General features: G+C 47.0%; 1 protein-coding gene across 6 annotated transcripts in view; it reads right to left on the minus strand.

The window, feature by feature from the left end:
• Positions 1-5,653: 5,653 nt before the first annotated feature.
• Positions 5,654-20,660, minus strand: part of LOC122376466 (serine/arginine repetitive matrix protein 2-like) — a 49,026-nt gene continuing 34,019 nt past the window's right edge. For 2 of the 6 annotated variants that reach the window (XM_043356339.1, XM_043356340.1), the window contains exons 5-8: positions 14,265-14,894; positions 13,589-13,720; positions 12,357-13,052; positions 5,654-7,718 (exon numbers count right to left, since the gene is read on the minus strand). In XM_043356339.1, coding sequence (XP_043212274.1) covers positions 6,678-7,718; positions 12,357-13,052; positions 13,589-13,720; positions 14,265-14,894 — 2,499 coding nt within the window. In that variant the 3' untranslated portion in view covers positions 5,654-6,677. Of the gene's footprint in view, positions 7,719-10,033; positions 10,101-11,881; positions 13,053-13,588; positions 13,721-14,264; positions 14,895-20,660 lie in introns of all 6 variants that reach the window. The other 4 variants (XM_043356344.1, XM_043356345.1, XM_043356343.1 and 1 more) reach the window with 4 other exon arrangements.

Below are 20,660 nucleotides of genomic sequence, written 5' to 3' on the forward strand. Positions count from 1 at the left end.
CTCTCGAGAGGTCATCACGACTTTGCTCTCGAGAGGTCATTCACCATTGGACTCTGAACCGATAACATAACAGGACCTACGTTAGGGAGATTATCTATCACATCTGTCCGCGAGAGTATACCCAATGCGTAAGCCGGCATTCACATGAAAACCGTTAACAAATCGCTAATATTATTGTCTGCATTGTCTCAGTCTTTCGCAGAAAACACTGATCATGATATATGAGATAAGCCTACGATAGCTCTGTCTATTGGTGTATCAGCTAACCAAAACAGACGGTTATTCCGGGACCTATCCCCAGATATGGACATTTGTTATTTATCTTGGGCCTGGTTTTCAGTCGGACCACCATGCTTTTGAAGGAAATGATCAGAATTTTCAACAAACGTAATACACGTCTCATCATGCATGTAAAAGTTATGAGGAGTTTTTCAGTCTATGTATGTAGTAAGAGGTAAACTTTTGTGACAACAAACGAGCAAGGCAACATTTCAGTAAGCACATCCTGCGACATAACCCATCTCCCCCATTAATGTCAAAAACTAGTTATTCTACCAATGACGCCACATATCCACCTCCACCCTTCCCAACACCGTAGAAAAGTCCCCAAGAAACACCCATGTCACCCCCAAAAGGGCGTTTCTTCCCAACACCGCAGAAAAATCCCCATGAAACACTCATGAAACCCAACAAAGGGCCCTTCTTACCCTACAAGCTGGGCAGCCTCCGACAATGATGACTTCATGGGCCGGTACAGTATGAGTAGTGACATACGTCACACTGCCGTATCCCGGCTGAGGACCGCCCGCTAGAGGCACGCGGTCTCCGTGGTAGCTCTCGTGGTGTCCGTGGGATCCATGGGGTCTATGGGGTCCGCCGTGAGGTCCGGGCTGGTGGGTCATTGGAGGTGGACCTGTGAATTAGAAAAAGAGAGAGGTATGTGTGAGTCATAGGAAGTGAGTTACAACGAAGCACTAGGACGATAGGTACGGCCCTGCAGCAAAAGAGTCGGTGGTTAGCCTATTGAAAATGACAGAGACACCCCAGTAAAATGACTCAATAGAAATGAGAAGAGGTGTCGTGCACACATTTCATGATTTCGGCAATGGTTTTCAACAGCCATGCCCATTAGACGTATTCATCAATGCAGATCGCTTATTGTGATGTTGGCAACCAACTAGAGTTGCAAAATTTCCCTACCGCACTACCGGCATGCCGGTAATTTTTCACTACCGCAGGTTTTTTCGTGGTAGCTGGCATGTGTTGCCGGTAGCATGCCGGTATTTCAACATGGCCGAACCTGTAGTTTTTTATATTGTGATTTGTGACTATCTATAGTTCATTATTTGGTTGGTACCTGTAACATTTTAGGAGAATGTGGAAAATAAGAACGGTTGTGGTAAATGTGATTGCTGCTCACTGTGCAGTTTTCAGAAACACATTTCTGTGCCTAATTCAAGTTCTTTTTGTCCTTGCTTTTTTGATGAATGTGTTAATGCTTTTTGTAGGCAATACCTCTTTGATTACAGATGATATTTTAACAGCTGTAGACTGGAATTGAGTTTCAAAATTGTGGTATTTGTGGGGCCAACAGCCAAAATCAGGGCTGCTGGTAGTTTTGGTTGGACAATGGGTGGCTGCTGGGTGGGGCGGTTACTGAAATTGCCAAAATGTGGCATCTCATGTAGGGGTAAGCCAGAATCAAGAATGCAGGTTTTTAGTATGCCGGTAATTTGGCGATTTTTTTTGCTTGGGGCGTGGTAGCATGCCGGTATCCCAGAAAATTTTTGTGGGGCGGGGCGGTGCCGGTAGCAGCCCATTGGCAAAACTTTGCAACTCTACAACCAACCACTTAATACCTGGAGGGCCGTACAAGTAGCATGCTGGCTTAAATGGGTGAGATAAAACATGAAAGAGGTGTTACGACAGTTCAGTAGTTATTGTAGAAAGATATGGAGACCCAAGTACAGCATACTACGACATGGCAACCGTAAAAAAATGATTTATAATGGTGCAATGAACGTCAGTATGAGACAGGTTTTGCATGGTGTGAACTAAAACGGGAGTACAAAATGGTGTGCTCAACTAGGGCACCCGGCACAATACATGCTACAGTACGTTCATAGGGCACGGTAGTGCATCAAGACATCAGAAACAACGCAGTCGAGCACAACAAAGGCAAGATAAAACGCAAACGCATAAATACTGCACACAAGGACAACACATACACACAACACATCAACATGTCAACAATATTTGTACGCTATTCCAATTTGTATTCGTAAGAACGAGGCAAATATTATGGCTGTAGCGGTCTGGCTAGTCTGGCTTAATTTGATCAGCTCCTTGATATGACATTTGATACACACAACCATCCGATACCCATGAGCCAACAAGGAATGTTTACACTAGCATGACCTATCATTTCCGTCATGAGCGGCCTAACTGCAGAGAAACTCAGCATACATGTGCCATTTCCGGCAAATAAAGGGTTAGATGAAATTGAATGAATGCGCACGTGCTATGAGTCCGATGATGGTCGTTACTTTCGTCATTACACACGGTATTTACTTTTACCGTTTTCTGTCACCGAAATAGGTAACTGTGCTTAATTTTTTTGACGATTGTAGGTATACAAATTGTGTCAATTCACAAAAAGAGGATGTCTAGACTCTAGAATGCACAACTGAACATGTCTTGACCGCTGAAAATTGATCGCCAGCATCCTTTGGAGACCAAAACCGCGAAAATACAGATTCGGCCGAAACATTTGTTCTGCGACAACTTCAGACTGAATATATGTTATTTCTTTCGATACCATCATGTCTTACTCATCAAGTCACGTCAAATGAACCATAATTTGCCCGAAATGTCAACTGGGAGGTCAAGGTCATGACCTAACCAAAAAAAGGTCATCAGAGTTTCCAGTTGATAATTCGCCTGAAATGTCAACTGGAAACTCTGATTAGAGGTCAAGGTCATGACCTAACAAACCAGTAAAACGCCTTTTGGGCGACCAACGGAGCGAGCGAGAGGATGGGCCTTGCACGTGCGAAATTGCGAGGGGGTACCTCCAACTAACTTGTGCAATGCACCCTACTAACCGGTCTTTAGCGATGTGCCAAATTTCAGCGCAATCGGCCTAGCCGTTCTCGAGATCTGGAAGCGGCACACTGCACGTGCGCACGTGCAAGCGGGGTCCAAACTGACTTTTGCACGGCACCCTACTAACTGGTCCCCAACCGTGTACCAAATTTGAGCGCAATCGGCCCAGCCGTTCTCGAGATCTAAGAGCGCCCCCTGCACGTGCGCACGTGCTGTAGCACCCCAACCTTAACACATGCAGATGAATTATCTGATGGAGACCTAACTGTGTACCGAGTTTCAATTCAATCGGCCCAACCGTTGTGCCGTTATTGAGGTTGCAATTTTGGGGGTTCTTAAAAAATGTCCAACTTTACCACGCGCCACGTGCGGTGGTTGGCAAGAACGCATGGTGGCCATCACACCACAGAACTTTTACGTCCAAGTGACATTCAGTAAAGAAGACCGCTTGTCAATCGGATGTCCCGTTCTTAAGATATTAGCTTTTGAAGAGCGTCCCCACGGCCGGCCGGCCGGCCGGCCGCTCATACTCAGGATTTTCCCTTAATTCAGTATGAGACTCCGCTCGCTTCGCTCGCTCCGTAAAAAAGGTGATGTTGCATAGTGCACACACCTATCAATCAATTTGTACTGTTGAGCTGAACATCTTCCAGTGCCTTCTTTCATAAGCTATGTGTCAAAAACTGCTGCTTTATGACCTAACATGACTTTTCAACTACCTTGCTGCTGGCCATCATTGATCATTGATCATTGATCAAAGATCAGTGATAAGTGATAAGGGATCAGCTGCACCCTGCCTGGGGCATATAGCCAGTATGGCCCTATTTCTGAAAATATATTGTGTTTTTGATGTTTGCTCAAGACTGGACACATTTGTCCCTTTCTCCCATTGTTTTATGCGCTACCCATGCCACCCTGCACCAACAAGATTATTGCCATGTACTATGTAGTCCTGGTTTAATGACACCTGTCGATAATTGTTTTACAAATTTACACTCTTACTTTACAAAATTTGTTGTTGTATGAATTAGCACTTGTACGTGACCCACTAGGACTGGAATCGTGGAATGCAGTCCAGTGCTGATGGATCAGTTAAAGGACATCCAGAGGGTCTGAGCAAGCAAGTCCTCCCTAATGCATGCATATACACTTACAACTGAGGAAGCTGAAAAGATCAGCTGGATAAATTCACAAAAAATGTTGTTATAAAACAATGAAGAGCAAGCTGTAATTGAACCAAAAAGAAAAGTCTTTATGATGTAAATACAAGCAAACATTTACCTGAATGAAGCCTTTGCAAATAACCTTTTGTCTACGCTTCCCGCAACTCTCGGATACTGACCTTGCATCTGTGGATGGTATTCCTGGCCCGGAGGGGACACCTCAGAGTAGGGTGGCGGCTTGTCGTCCGGATTCATCTCGTCACTGTTGGAGAAAGTGAGCTGTTAGTGGCTAAAAATGAGCTCATTTTCATGCTCACTCATGTAAATCCTGCATTCACACGTACCCCACGTTAATAACAGGCAAAAAAGCAGGAAGAAGAGTCTGGAATTATACTAACACAAATATTGTAAGATCATGTCACCCTGACCCCTTTCAAACTGCGCTGGTGCTGTCTTTGTGCAAATTATTAAGCCATAAAGAGGAATTTCGAAGAGAGGACAGTTAGAAAAAGCTTTCTTTATCACACATAGTAAATAATGATCATGATACGGTTGGCATAAGGCTCAGTATTTATTATGATATATTTTATTTGACTCACTTCAATCTAACCTGGTTTAGATATAAATGCTTTATCGAGTTCGACCTACCTTATACTTTGTAGCTTGTAAAATTACACCCTACACTGCCAATTTCCTGAGAAACAGAAGTAATTTTCAATATATCTCTTTATAAGTACTTTCCAGAATATTACGCACCAGACGCGCGCGAGAACACGAGTCGTTGTTGAATGTTGTTGAAGAGTTAGGGCGCGCAGCAGCTTGGGAGAACACGAGTCAATCCAAAGTCAATCGCAAAACAAATCGCCGGAAGTGCTTCCAAGGTCATCCATTATTACTCATACTCACGGTGCGACGAACAAAAAGCTTATTACGTCACTAGCACAACTTTTGTCAGATTGTGGCGACACCTATTCTGTGCTTTGCAAGTCTGCCACCAGAGGCGCCCTTTACGCTTTCTTCACGAGGCTCAGTCACTATGTAAGTACCATGTTTTTATATACCTTGGTAAGTACCAAGGCCCTAAAACATAGTAAGTACGAAGGCAGGCAGATGACTTGCTGACCACCGATGCAAAACAATGAAGTCTGTTGTATCGTCGGTAGATGTTTTTGCTTTCTAAATTGTTCATATGATTCATGAGCCCATCCAACTTTGTTTCGAGTGAATGATAAGAGTTATACGACTTTCGTATCGTCGGAGCAAGTCGGTAAACGGTGAATGGCGTCGTCCCACCCCGCACCCGTCCCACCCGCACACCTCAGTCAAGGGCCTGGTTACCTGGTCTCTCAGCCGACTTCCTCCCTCTCGTAGCTAAAACAGGCGAATACAGGGCAACCATGTATTTTGTAAGGCACAACCACACACACTAGTAAATACAATACATAGATACACAAATAAAACAAACCCGCAACACCGCCTATTATCGCCACCCACCCAGAGAATTATCACAATTCCTCCAGCCATCCCGCAGTCCGTCACAAAAAGTCCTCAGATCTGGCGATAAATGCGCAAGTTTTGCGGAATTCTCAAGCATGGAATTCGCTAGCTGGAACGGAAATGAAACAACATCGGTATGTATAGCCGTAGTGGAAACATGGAAACACGAAACGTTACCACATAGTGGCAACGCAAAACAAGCAGGAATGTCTCCGGGCCACGTATCACAGCTGAACAAATATCTCTAGCGAGCGGATTTTCGCAAACACCCGGACAACGTCACAAGATCTCATGACGTCATTCAGGACTATTCGCACACCTCAATACGGCGAGTATGTCGCGGTCGCGGACTGGACGAAAAGTCGCATTTGGGATTATTGACGTCACATGAACAACGCATTTAAATGACGCAGCTATACGTTATCGATCACATTTCGCCACAGTGACATCAAACTTTGGTATACGCCTCAACATCAATGCCATACATTTGGTTTAGTGGTGCTAACTCAGCACGCTAACTCAGCACATCACAGGTCTAAGTCGGTATAAATAACAATGAATCGATGATACCCTTCGTAACACCGCTTCTACACCTTACAAACCAGTATCACAAACTTCGAGTCGCCATAGGAAACAACGCATCACCGAAACATTTTCCTCTTATTTCACTCTCTCCTCCATTCTACCTCCCAGTCTCCTTGCCCTCACTTCCTTTGTCAGCTTTCAATCTCTCCTTCGTCCCGTCTAGTTTCATTCCCTCTCTTGTCTCATCCTCTTCCTCTCTCCCCCCTCTCTCTCTCCCTCTTATCTCATCCTCTCCCTCTCTATTGCTGTTCCTTCTCTCCTCACGCCCCCTCTCTCTCTCTCTCTCTCTCTCTCTCTCTCTCTTTTCTCCACTCCTCTCCCCATTTCTCACTGATCGGGTACTTCAGAAATCCTCTGCAGCAGACTCCGAATATACCTTCCCACCCTTGCATTTCCACTCTCCTTGGGAGGAGGAGCCCTGGGCGACCCCGCAGCCCCTCCCCCTCCACCATTACTCCCTTCACGCAGAGTAGCCGATCTCACAAGCTTCGGATGAGCTGCCGCACCCTTCCGCTCCCCACTCGGCGGAGTCAAGCTAGCGCTTTTCCGTAGCTTTGGTTTGGTCACAGCGCCAGGCATTCCGCTTGAAGCAGCTCGAACGGCACCTCCTTCTGCTTTATCTAGCGTGGAGCCAGGTCGACTCGGTGTAGTAGCATGTGAGGTGAGAATTTGATGGATTAGTCCTTGATTAGGAGGCATCAAAGCAGGATCCGGTCGAGTGTTACCAGTATGGTGGTAACCGAAGCGAGAATCCACCGCCATTCCTGAAGCAGAAGCGGTTGGTGCTGGGGATAATAGAAAGGATGTGGTGGATGCTGACACTGTTGAAGAGGATGTTGTAGTTGAGGTTGAAGACAGTGGAAGAGTCGCAGCGGCTGAGTCAATCGCATGGAGTCTTTCCAGTATTCCACCACGGCGAGGAGGAGTCACCGCGACTCTTTGACTCGATGACTCTTCCCCGCGTATCTCCCGTGGGGATGACTCCAAAGACGTACAGTCATCTCCACTTCCTTCAGAGATATCTCGTTCATCAATGTCCCCACCACCACCCTCCACAGCTTCTGTGGCATGTTCAACAGCATGTTCAACCTCACCAGCCTCAGTCCCTGAACGTGCAGCTTGCAGTCGTGCCTCCATCTCCCTCCGAAGAGCTCTGATGTCGGCCGCTGTGCGAGAGAGTGTCTCTGACCCTCCTCCAGGAGAAGACGGAGCAGAGAGGGTTGAGAGAATCTGTCCGATCGCCTGACTCTGACCAGAGGGTACTTTGGATGACGACGCTGTTGTTGACGATGTTGTTGAAGTTGGGGCTGTTGAAGATGAGTCTCCGTTTGTTGAAGCGACGTTGGGGAAGCTAGCACGCCAGTCGGCCTGAGAAAGGAGAAAGGGACAGAGATGAGACACATGGTCTATGTCATATGGGTACGTAAGACAGAGTACGTAAAATAACACCATGCATGGCAACGGCACTCGAAATGAACATATTGTTAGATACTGGCAATAATGAACAGTATGCCTAATAGCAATCAATTGAAGCGACAAAAAATGCAGCCCCACCTTTTTTACCAATCAACTAACACAAATACTTTATGGAGACAGTTTATGCTCATAGTTTACGTCTTCTAGAGTTATCGTAACATGCAAAAACAACCTTACGCAAATGTCAGTTTTTTAAAGCAAATGTGACCTTAATTGGACAAAACACGGTATTATGACACAGAGGACATTGAGTGCGCAGGATAACCGTGCACTTCGGCAAGCAGTTTGACGTTTAAAGAATATTTTAAATGGCACAGTCAGTGGATCCCAGGATAAATGCAATTTGGATGAAGTGGATATGGTCGATATATGGGTCGAAAAGGCGCGACTGCAAGGGGCGTTGGAAAGCTAGCATGGCCAGGGAAGCAAATTTAACTTATATTTTTGCAAGCTGTTACGGAGTAAGGGCCGAGATATGACCACAGAGTAATTAACCCTCGCATGTGTAGGGGGGGGGGGGGTCGGATGGACCCCCCCATGGTTTTTCGCGAATAACTCGCGTAAAAAGCGGCCGATCGCGACGAAACTTTCAGTACCCTCGCATTGATCAATTTGACACCTACCCTGAAAATTTCATGACCCTGACCCAAATGACCTTTGACCTGTGACCTCTTTTCCGAGACCATGTTTGGCCGGAATCGCGATTTCGCGTATGTCGGATCGCACTAGCCGCGTGTTTGCAAGCTTTTCGTGGTTTCAAACGTTCAAGCATGTGATTTGATGTTACTCCCGTGTGTGTCAAGGTCACCTGAAGGTCAGGTCAGGTCATTGACCTTTGGTGACCTCGGGTGACCTCGGGTCACTTTTTCGAGTTTTACATGTTTCTAGGCTAGTTTTTGGAGCTGAATTCGAATTTAGCAACCATTTGAACATTTACGAAGTAGTTTTGGTGACTTCGTAACATGTTACGAAGCTGTCAGAGGCGGTTGACACGTACTACGAATACCCGTCACGACGCCTACTGGTTGACCTGACCTGACCTGACCTGACCTGGTCTAAATGCTTCAAGACATCATCTGTGATCAAAACTAACACGATATTTGTGATCAGCACCCCGAAAAACCCCTTAGCAGCCACACTTTACGACTTTCTAACAGGTCCCGATTTTCCCGATTTTGGGTCATTGACCTGACCTGGAAGGTCAACCAATGACCTAGGACCTTAAAATTGGGTATCAGCGGCTTCCTCTCGTCACGGGCAACACGCTCGTTTTTTCCGCGAAGCTCTAGCTCGATCAGGGGCCAAACGGCAAGGGGGGGTCCAACCGACCCCCCCCCCCTACACATTAGAAGCTGGCAAACGCCGCACACATGCGAGGGTTAATACAAGAAGCACAGAACAGGATTGTATAAAGTCAAATAAGACACTGTATTCAGTTCAGCATGCGAGTTTATGACAGCCACATGCATTTAGGACGTCGCGTGCAGTCGTTATAATTCGTTCACATGCTCCAAGCAGACATGCATAGGACTTAGGGCAGGTTTCCCGTTTTTTTTTTCACATTCAAATGCGGGTAGGCGGACAAGGAAGGGTCTATAGGTATCTTAGGAAAGTCATGGCCATATACGGGCATTCGTCAGCCCACTGACAAATCACGAATAACGAGTGCCTCCATGGAGGTACGTACACACACACAACACAGATCCCCAGTTTTGTAATTGCTATGAAACTCTTCCCTCAAAATATTATCTTATTGAGCATATGAAGCAAAATATACTGAAAGACTCCTCACTCCTGTATGACATAACAAACCTACAAACTGCAGGGACAAACACAGTCGTTTTGCGAAACTCCAGGGACAAACACTGTCGTTTTACGAATTTCATCCGGCAAAGAAGAAGAAGAAGAAAAAAAAAACGGCCTGCGACAGATACCAGACTAGCCCGAAGGAAATCCCGGAAACAGCTGAAACAAAACAAACACATCTGGGTCCGAACGATAGGGACAGAACAACAAGCCGTCGGGACAATAACGTCACGCAGACAAACGCCTTTCACTGACAAACACAACCAAACAAACACCCCTCCCGCTCTCCAAGTAGGTTCCTAGTCTCCAAGACAAACACCACCACAAAACCCACAACCATAAAACACAGTGCGTCCATACTCCATATTATAGCTCAAAACACCGTCACACACCCAACAGACCTTAGGTTTGTGTGCTGGCGCAAAAGGTACCATCACGATGAATTTCTCCCCATCAGTCTTGTTTTACCTGCGTTGGGATAAGACAAAGGCCAGGGCAAGGTAAGACATCATGGTCTTTATAAGTGACGCAAATAGGTTTCACAATGGGAAGAACAAGTTTAGTGAACACAGCGTGAATACGAAGGTTACCGTGCTATTTAACCCTCGCCCGCACATGCCATTTTCCCATCCTAGAACGCACATGGGGGGGGGGGGGTGGTTGCCACCCCCCCGCGCCATTTCGTTCCTGTTGGAGATAGAGCTTAGCAGTAAAGACCAAAAATATTCTTTGGGAAGAGACGAATCCAATGATACCCAGTTTTACCTTCTCAGGTCAGTCATTGACCTTCCAGGTCAGGTCAAACTAAAAAATGTTGCTGTTTTGGGTCACCGTTGGATATCAAGTGCGCTGCTTATCAAATACCGATGACGATGCTGTTTTCTGGTGCCAAGCCAGCTAGAACCTCTTTGTCACACTATCCGACCAGAATTTTGCTGCTGAGGTCATTTCAGGTCAAGTTAGGTCAAGGTCAATTATATGTGTTTGTATGTCTGTGTGTGTCTGTGTGTATACTGATGTGTGCACCGATTGTTTTTGGGTCCATATCACATGAAATCATGATCTGAGAAGCTTTTACCAAAAATGCAGTTAAAAAACTTCACAAAAAGTAAATTCAGCTTGCCTAAAACGCAATTATCTTAGATGACCTAGGTTGACCTTGACCCTGACCTTGACCCCTGAACATCGTCGAACAACATGTTCCATGATAGGTGGGAGGTAAGACTGGCAAAAAAGGCCGAAATCAGGGTGTCAAAAGCTCACAAGGCCCATGGCAAACGCAAGATGTTGAGAATTGGCCATTTGGGTCATGACATGACCTGAAAAACAAGGTCATATCTCCGAAACCAAAAATCACAGAAACTTGAAATTTTCAGTGGACATCAAGAAAGGATAGACGAGCAGCTATACGAAAAATCAGCCTTCTAGCTCTAAAAATGTTGAGTGCAGAGCAGAAAGACTGCCTGGGGGGGGGGGGGGGGTGGCAACCACCCCCCCATGTGCGGGCGAGGGTTAATGAATCGTTATTTAGCCAACATTTTAACAGATCGTGCAAATAAGCAAGTCCATGCAAAGACACTCAATTAAGTCGTTCAAGCAATAGACACATGCCAACGTTAAGAAAACCGTGCATTTGAAACTGCAAACATTTATCAGGGATTATAATATGAAGAGCATCCAGCAGCATGCATCCTTTGCAGCCCTGCATAATCCGTCTCGATGGACTTCAATAGCGATGCCCCACTGATTAAACGCATTTTGTCCTTTTTGAAGCATCAAAGCAAACCAAGCCCCAGAAGATATGAACCCGTTTAATTTGACGAGCCAACATCTCATGAACGGCCGTTGAAACGTTTTGTGGAACCATCCATCGACTTTGAAATAAATTTTGGACAAAATATAATAACTAAAAATTATTTTCTGGGAATAAAATGGTAAATGAAGACACAAATCAGAACGCTCTCATAAATAAATATTCATCTCCTCGGCATTCGAAGTTTGAAGTTTCGGACTTTTAACTAACAAAAATTGAAGCATTACTAAACTTTCACCCCATTTCTTTCCCATAACCCAATCCTCCACAGCCCCAAGTCACGATACGGGGCTTACTATCGCAAAACCAAAACTTCCCCAATGGCAACAGCTTCAATCTTTCCCATTACAAACCAAACATAGCTGTCCCCTTTTTCAGACCTTCACCAGTGCAGAGTGTACGAGGTCATGCCACACAGCCTCCAGACAACACTTACACAGAAGGTGTTAGTGCAACAGCCAGGAAGTCAGCTACCAGCTAGTAATCCAACCAGCTAGCTAGTACTCAAACCAGCTAGGTGGTAAACCAACTAGCTAGCTAGTACTCCAACCAGTCGGCTAAATGAGCAGCCAGCTAGCTAGTAACCAGCCAGCCAGGACGTTCGATCCAGATCCGGTCAGTTGATCAGCCGATCATTTCAGATCACGTGATCGTGGGTCAGGTAAATGGTTTCATTTACTATGACTTGGGTAGGTAATGCAGGAACAAAATTGTAGGCGGATGCAAAACAAGGTGGTATAAGGCGGGATAATGACGTGAAAAATGGCGAAGGCGGGATAAGACGAAGGCGGGATACGGCAGTGGCAGAAATGCGAGGATCATGGTCCAGATCACACAGGATTAGCCGCCGTGCCACTGGTTCCACGTCCCTCAGTTCTCAACCAGTGCTCCCACAGGGCTCTCGCGCGTACCTTCACTTTTGGATCTTGCTGCCAGGCTGGTGACGGGCTATGCGCCGCCCACGCGGTAGGGGGTTGAGGCTGCAGACGAGTGTTCACCCTCCCGGCCACACTTGTTGATGCAGCTGCGAGGTTTGGTGAAGAGCTCGTCAGATGACCAGTGATAGCTGCCAGTCCAGAGGTTCTCCCTCCAGTACTATAGTTTGCCCCAGCCGTCAGTCTTGTCTGACTTCCCTGTTCATCAGTCTGACCAGCCCCCGGTGGTGAGCCACTCAGGTTGGGCGTAGAACGCCGAAGTGATGAACTCAATTGACGCATCGCTCGCACGGTGGCAAGGTCTGATCCTGAGCTGTCTTGTACAGAGCGCCGCTGGATTCCACTACCTCTTCCTCGTCCGGGTCTCACATCAGCCCTCACATCAGCGTTTCTAGCGTCACCCGTCGCCCTACTAGGAGTCCTGCTCCTCGGTCCATCCCCCACCCCACTAGCACTCAACCTCCTCCCTCTTCTCCCGGGGCTAGAAGCTCTGACTAACACAGGTATACTACTGTGCCCTATGCTGCGATCGTGAGGCGAGGCAGAGAGGCTTGAAGGTCGACCTGCACCCGAAGAGCGGCCCCTCGAGGCAGGGGTGGCGGGGGTGGAGGGGGTTTCCAATTGACGCAGACGGGCGCGGGTCCCCTCGAGCTCGATTTGACGTTCAGCCAACTGTGGGAAGAGGGAAGAGTTAGATTTGGAGAGAGTGGAGAGAGCTAGATTTAGGGTTAGCTGAGAAGAGAGGGGGATGAGTTGATAGACTCGGGGACTGAGGCAGTTTTTTTTTGTGTGTGGATATTTAACATTGGCGGAAATGTTGAAACACTTCCGACTTACAGGCAGTTTGTAGCAATAACACCAATTGAGATATCTGAAACAGCAGCAAGACACTGAAAACTGAGCTGTATTTCGTCTCAGCAGTCTTTAAAAAGAGCAAAGAAAATACACTAAAACAGATGGTGTTCGAAAGAAACGCTAAAAGCAATATCCGCTTGACATGCTACGCTAATATCTCATGGATAGGTACAGCTCCGCTGGTAGTGACTCCATGATTAATTCTGCAATCAACAATCAGGCGATTACACAGTTCGACAATGGACAATTGGACCATATGTTATGCTTCTTAGCGTCAAAGGTGCATTGTGCAATATCAATTGTCAGCACATTTGCTGCAATACACAACCCACCGACCCCCCGTGTATTCCCACCTGCAGCCTAAGCTCCTCATTCTGCCTGCTGAGCTCCGCAGTGGTGGCTGATTGTCGACGCGGGGTGGCCGTGACCCGGCTCTGACCTGAGCCCAGGTCACGACCCAGGGCGGCCAGCTGGCTGCGGAGAACCTGGGGAGGGGGGGGGGGCAGGTCAGGTTAGGGCTACGTGAACAGGGGGCAGGGGAAAACAAATTACACATTACATGGAGCCGGATTTATGTACAAGCGATATCCTCTTCGGTGTGTGTGTGTGTGGGGGGGGGGGGGAGAGTGAGGGCTAGTACAAGGACATTGCATGGGCTCAACAGTGAAACACATCTCCTAGACTCTACTTGACCTTCTGAAATACATGTAACATCCATAGATTGAAAAATGTCTCCCAGTCGGTAAGTGAACCTGTTCCTTGATCATCTCAACTCTGCCCCAGTCAACGTCTCGCATTTCCGTACATTCACGGCCCGCACTTCCCTTTTTGACACAAATATTTCACATCGTCTCCCTTCTCCATACCGTGTTTCGCCACATTTCTAGCATCCCATGCCCATTTTCCACTAATGTTACGTCATGCTTTCCCTGCGCCTAACAACTCGGAGCTGCCTCATAAAACGACGTTCCACCCCCCCCCCCCCATAGAACCTCCTATTCTCTAACCCCTTCTAACACCCCAACTCACCTCTGCTTCAACCAGCATGCCGATCAGCTGTCTCTGTAGCTTCAGTGGATCCATCTCTCTCAGTATCCCCGCCACACGGGCCCGATCCGGAGGTACAACACGAGCTCCTGACGTTTTCACCGCCAGAACAGCTGGTGGCGACGGTGGAACTTCGGTCTGGGTTTCTCTGTTGACTAGATACGCTGCAGAATCTGTTTGGGTCTGCCGAGTGCACTCCGCTACTCTGTCTTTTTCTGCCCCTCTCACTCTCTCCTCCGCTGTTTTCGCTCTCTCCGTTCCTCTCCCCCTCTCTTCCATCGTTTTCGCTCTCTCCACCGTCTTCTCTTTCTCCTCTACCTTGCTTTTCTCGCACGTCGTATCGACTCTTCGCCGAAGCGAAAGCGGTTGTGGTATCCTTGACGGCAGCCTCAAATCAGGAGTCGACCTTGCAGGGGCAGGGGCAGGAGCAGGCGAGGGTTGCAGTCTCCTGGATCTCACAAACTGTTGGTGCATGTCATGGATTCTCGCATCCACTTCACATCTCGATGAAGATGCCAGGCGTAGTTCACGGCGGAGCTCTTCATTGGCGGCGGAGACCATTTGAAGGCGCGTTTGGAGACTGGCCGCCTGGCCCTGCGACCGCACTGCCACCTGTCGGGAGGAAGGCGAGTTAGTGAGAGACTGAGTGTGCCGACATCCAGGAAGCGAGAAGGGAGTTAGTTGAGGGGTAGCACTGCGACTGTGATCGTTCGCAAAACTCATAAGGAGGGGGGGGGGGGGGCAGCGTCGTGACTTTTTGCTGTCATCTGAGGAGTAAAAAGGGAGCTAGTGAAAGACTACACTGCGTCTCTGCACCAATCTGGGGGGGGGGGGGGGGGGCGAAAAGTGAACTAGTCTGTCTGACTACAATTATATTGCCAACTGGCGAGCTGAGAGGCATTCAATCGGTAGGTATACCGAGCCAGATCAATAAAACACGAGACCTCTGACTTGGTATGTCATGTAGAGTCTTCGAACCAAGACATCGAGAAAATAAAAGACACTTTCAGCACAGATTCTTTGTTCACAGATGATCACAAAATAATTATCCAGAGGCCAGTTTCACCAATAAAAAACAGACGGCTGCGATTATTTTTTGACAAAACGATAGTCTCAAAATGTCATTTACTGCTAAAAATACTAATCGCTGAAAAATGTAATAACGTAGCTTTCAAGCGCTATATTATTTGGTCAGCAATTACTTTTTTCACCGGTAAATAGCATTTATAGACTATCGTTTTGTCAAAAAATAATCGCAGCCGTCTGTTTTTTATTGGTGAAACTGGCCTCAGCACTATAAATCAGAAATAAAAAACGTCCCATACATCGACAAAACCCAGCGCACGCCAACAAAAAGTAATTACGAACAATGGTGTTACGCCGTGACACGACATTCACCACAAAAACAATACTGTATTTTGACGTCACTGGTCTAAAAACTAGCTCAGGTGCTAATCAAGGAACAGAGTTGTGTGAGTAACAAAGGGAGGTCTTCACGCTTCACCGGCCAACTTCGTCTGAAGTTATAGGGGGGGGGGGGATCAGGGTGGGCATTGTATTCTAGAGCTAACCGGCATATTTACTGTGGGAGCTGAGTCTCACCTATAGCTCGATTATTGGAGGTCGATCGCATTGAACAATCGGCTGAACCATTGGAAACCAAAAGAAGTCATAGCTAAGCAGCTTCTCGACTATTGAACTACAAACGACAAATGGACAACGACAAAATAACGATCATAGGTATAAAGACCATGTAACAAGTAACCATAGGTAACGACCAGAAACGATCAAGCATCAAGTAACGACTAGGTAACGACAGGTAACGTCAAATAACGACTAGGTAACGACAGGTAACGACTAGGTAACGACTAGGTAACGACTAGGTAACGACTAGGTAACGACAGGTAACGACAAGTAACGACTAGGTAACGACAGGTAAGGACTAGGTAACGACCTCCCTGTGTCGCCCGCTGACCGGCACGGTTCAGTTCAAGGTAGCCGTGTAACCGACCGTGAAGGACGCAGGAGGGGGAGAGGGCGGGGGGGGGGGGGGTAAGCGCACCCCCATCACCCCTCCCCATCCAGTACAGAGGCTGTGATCGTACGGTACCATTCACCCTCTCCCTTTCCTCCCAGCTTTTCTGACTCTGGATACGTCAAAAATTTATTTTTTGACATCAATATGATCTAATCGCTATGATACCTAATGGGTGTTCACTAAAAATTGAGACAAAGTTTAGCAGGCTGTATCTTCGGTAAAAATGTACCGATTTAAACAAACGAGGCATTGTTGTAATGCACATTGCATCTGCTGCAAGCCCTAGAGCGTCAACAGATTTGCCTGATCCCCATAGGTCATTTCTTGGACATTTCCTTGGAAGTGTTGTCACAAGCTCTGGCACCAGTGGACCGTGATGTTGGCCAGTTGATGGTGGTAATGAGCAACCAGTTGATATTTTGTATGAAATCGAAAGACACAAACATACGTTATAACCTTAGGCAAATCACATTAGATACTCATTTGTTAAATTTCAGGCGTGGAAAATGGCTTATCGGGTCTCGTTCCAATGGGAATTTTTACATCGGCCGGGGCCCTCAAGGCACCCCTTGGTTAGTGTGCTGGCGCGAGGTCGGACCAGAAAATCACCTTCTGGTTACATATGTTGCTCTGCATGAACCTCTAGTGCCTAATAATACACTTGGCTCAAAAAGTATCATATTGTAAAGGACCAGTCTGGAGGAATAAAGTCGAACTGATGATATTCTCTGAAATAACACATACACCACGGCATCCAGCGTTAGCTTGCATGCTGACACTTAAATGGACGTTAGCCCTTGTATCATCGATCACATCACAACAGAACACTCCATTGTCTAGTTAATTGTCGCCCTTTAACCCGCGCCCTGCTGGGGGGGGGTGTTTGAACACCCCCCCTGTGGTTTTTCGCGAATATCTCAAAAACGGCGGCGCGGAGCGCCGCCGTTTTTGGTATACCTTATCACACATCAATTCTACACATGTTCTGAAAATTTCAGACCAAGGTCATTCAAGGTCAGGTCACCAGGTCACTTGAAGTGACCTCACCTCATAAAAAGTTTCAATGTCTGCCATAGCTACACCGAGTGACCGATCGCTTTGAAACTTTCAGCGATTGCTAAGAGCAATAGCATGTACAAAATGTATATCTCAGAATTTTGATATCGATGACCTAAGGTCAGGTCAATTTTGCGACCTCCCTATTATGAGTCAATGGGAGAAAACTGAAAGGCGCTTTTTTTGGATGAAAGCCATTATAACCACTCCCAAACACTGAATAACAAGTAACTAAGACACACTGAACATGAAAATGGTATCTGTGACCCCTGTGTATGCCCCTGAGGTCATCTTAGGTCACGGATGGTATCTAACAGTTTTTCGCGAATAACTTTTGATAGAGGCATGCTAGAGCGATGAAAACGCCTTGGATGTGTTCAGCTCGACGATATGGATCGACTGATATGCAACATGACCCTTTCCGGTCAGGTCATGACCTTGACCTGAGGTCAAATTTTCAAGTTGACCTTTCAAGGTCAAGTTACAGTTCATTCGATGCGTCTTGACGAGAGGAACACGATGCCGGTAAAAGTAAGCTCGTGCAAGGCCTGGGTCAAAAGTTATTGCAGAAAAACTGTTTTCGAAAAAATCGGCTATTTTGGCAGTTTTTGCCCCCTGCAGGCAAAACCGTTGACGATAGGTCAAATCTGATAGAATTACTCAGAAAGAGCGTTAATAGGGCTATCGAATGCGCTTTTCCGCGGCGCTGTAGCTCTATTGGTTCCCGAGTTATGCGTTGGCTTCTTGGAAATTGTCGACATTCGACCTGAAAATCGGCGAAATTTTGCCTTCAATGACCTCTGGTGACCTGACCTATGACCTGACCAAAAAAGTGACCGAAGTGATTTCGTCATTATTTTTAGCGCTCTTTCGAACGCCGCCTTCCGCGTATCGCTACGTGGCCCAGGAGCCGAGTTAGAAGGGGGGGGGGGGTGTTCAAACACCCCCCCCCCCCAGCAGGGCGTGGAAATCCAGGACCCCCAGCCGGGCGCGGGTTAACTAAAAACATGACTTTTCTACCTTAAATAGTTTAACTTTTTTCTGCATTTTTTGTCCCTTTTTTGACCATAACATATTTACTTCTCTGGCCTTATGTTGTTCCCAGTCGCTTCGAGAAATCATTTGCGCCGGTTGTAACTCAGCCTAGTCTCAGGTGTGCTATATCTTCTTCGCTTAGGCACAGTTAATGCCTTACTGATCAGCAGCACTGCGCCGTGAGGTGTCAAAAAGCCCCTCCACGTGCATTTTCGGGGCCCCGACCCTTCCTCAGGTCAATATCTTCACAATTACACCACTTCAGCTTTTCGGACTCCCACACCCTCTAGAACTTTCGTCCCACTGTACGGTATGTAACTAATTTTGACACTTTAAGTTTTCATTTGGCATTTGTACGTGCCAAACTCTCCCATTGACGTGCTATTTTGGGTAAGCCTGCCAATGGGCTTTTGGTAGTCCTTGTTTAAAACGACCTCCAACGCCACTGTTTTCATTACATCCGTGAAATTTTATGCTCGGTAATGATAAAAACGTCCCTTTTATCTCTATGCTAAGTTGCATCGTAATAGCTTGCTTCACTTTTGATATGCAGCCATTCAAAGTTTGTGTCAATTTTAGTGAACACCCTATACTTATAAGTAGGTATAGGAAATTCTTCGAAATTCTTTATATAGGAAGAAGTTCGATTGAAATCGCCTGAAACCCACTCACCATGCTATACATTTAGGAAGCTGGAATGGACGCTGTCGCTTGATCAGTATCCACAGCTTCGAAATGACGGCATGAACACAGGAACATCGACTCAGTTGCGCTGCTTTTCTGAGTTAAAAAGCACACAGAGTCTGAAGATGACGTCATCACTATGTCGCCCGTTGCATCAATCGCAGGTTCAGATGCACTTGCACAGAGATGTACTACGCGGTTTCGGCACTATAACTCCAATGCAGCTTTCTTGTCGTGCTAAGCATGTTACTTCAGCAATGAGCCAAATACAGAGTCGAGCTAATCGCTAGACATTAGTTTCAGATGATCATGGGATAATCACTTTCAAATTCACTCAAAAACTTGTCAGATTCTCACCAACGAGGGAACTCCTCGCCACTTCTTACATAATCCTCTCACCTCAACCAATTCCAGCTTCCGCTACTCACTCATTCAATCTATTCACCTTTCCGATTCCACTCTTGTTTCATCTCTTCTCTCTTCTTTACCACAGCTTCCCATCTCTCCACTCTCAACACACATCACATCGTACACCACAGAGCAAACGCTCCCTCTCCCACCGAGCTCTGTAGTTTCACTGTTGACCGTGGCCTCAATGGCTAACAGTGACCAGTCGAATGGGGGCCTGTGAATGGGTTTTGTGATCCAATGTTGGTCCGATGTTGGTCCGAAGCTGGTTCAATGTTGGTCCGAAGCTGGTCCAGTGTTTGTCCAAGGTGATTCAATGTTGGTCCGACCGTGGTCCGATGTTGGTCCGAAGCTGGTCCGATGTTGGTCCAATGTTGGTTCGATGTTGGTCCGAAGCTGGTCCAGTGTTGGTCCAGTGGTAAAGGACGGTGATAGAAGTCTTTCAGTCTGACACAAGTACCCACAGAAGCCAGGATTCAGTTCGAGCCAGAGCGATATATCCGATAGACACCATCAGAGAGTCGGGCTCCATTACTTGGCACCAACACTAAGCACCTCTGATAGACACCAGTGCTTGCCGCGGGCACCAGCGTCAAGCACCAGCACTAGACACCCGTGTCAGGCACTAGCACTTAGCAAAACGACATACGCACCAAAGGTGGGCACCAAGCACTAGTCACCCGACACTAGAGTAGCCACCACTATCGAGTCACCAGCACTAGTCCCCACCACTAGGCACCCGCGCCAACCACTCAACACTAGCTATACTCCTGAGACTGACGGCATACAGCTCCCGCCAGCCAGCCAACACCGACAAGTGAGGGTAGGTGGGCGCTCAAGCGGTACCCGACCAAGGACGGACGGTGCACGGAAGCGTGACGTCACTGGTGGTGGGTGACGTCATCAGTGGTGGTGATGTCATTGGTGGGGGATGACGCCATGTTTTTGTGCGGAGTGGCCACCCTCCTGGGCTACTCCTCAAGGTAGTGCCCATGGCTACCGTGAAATTTAGAGGGCGGCACCCATACAAGATCCGTAAAGGAAATTAGGAATGCAATATCCGTATACAAGCTATACACAAGATCCGTAGAAGCAGAGGATGCAAAATGATGCAAAAAAAAAAAAAATGACGATGAGGACAAGAACAATGCCTCTGC

The sequence above is a fragment of the Amphibalanus amphitrite genome, unplaced genomic scaffold (assembly GCF_019059575.1).
Source record: "Amphibalanus amphitrite isolate SeventyFive unplaced genomic scaffold, NRLGWU_Aamphi_draft 002151F_arrow, whole genome shotgun sequence".
NCBI lineage: Eukaryota > Metazoa > Arthropoda > Thecostraca > Balanomorpha > Balanidae > Amphibalanus > Amphibalanus amphitrite.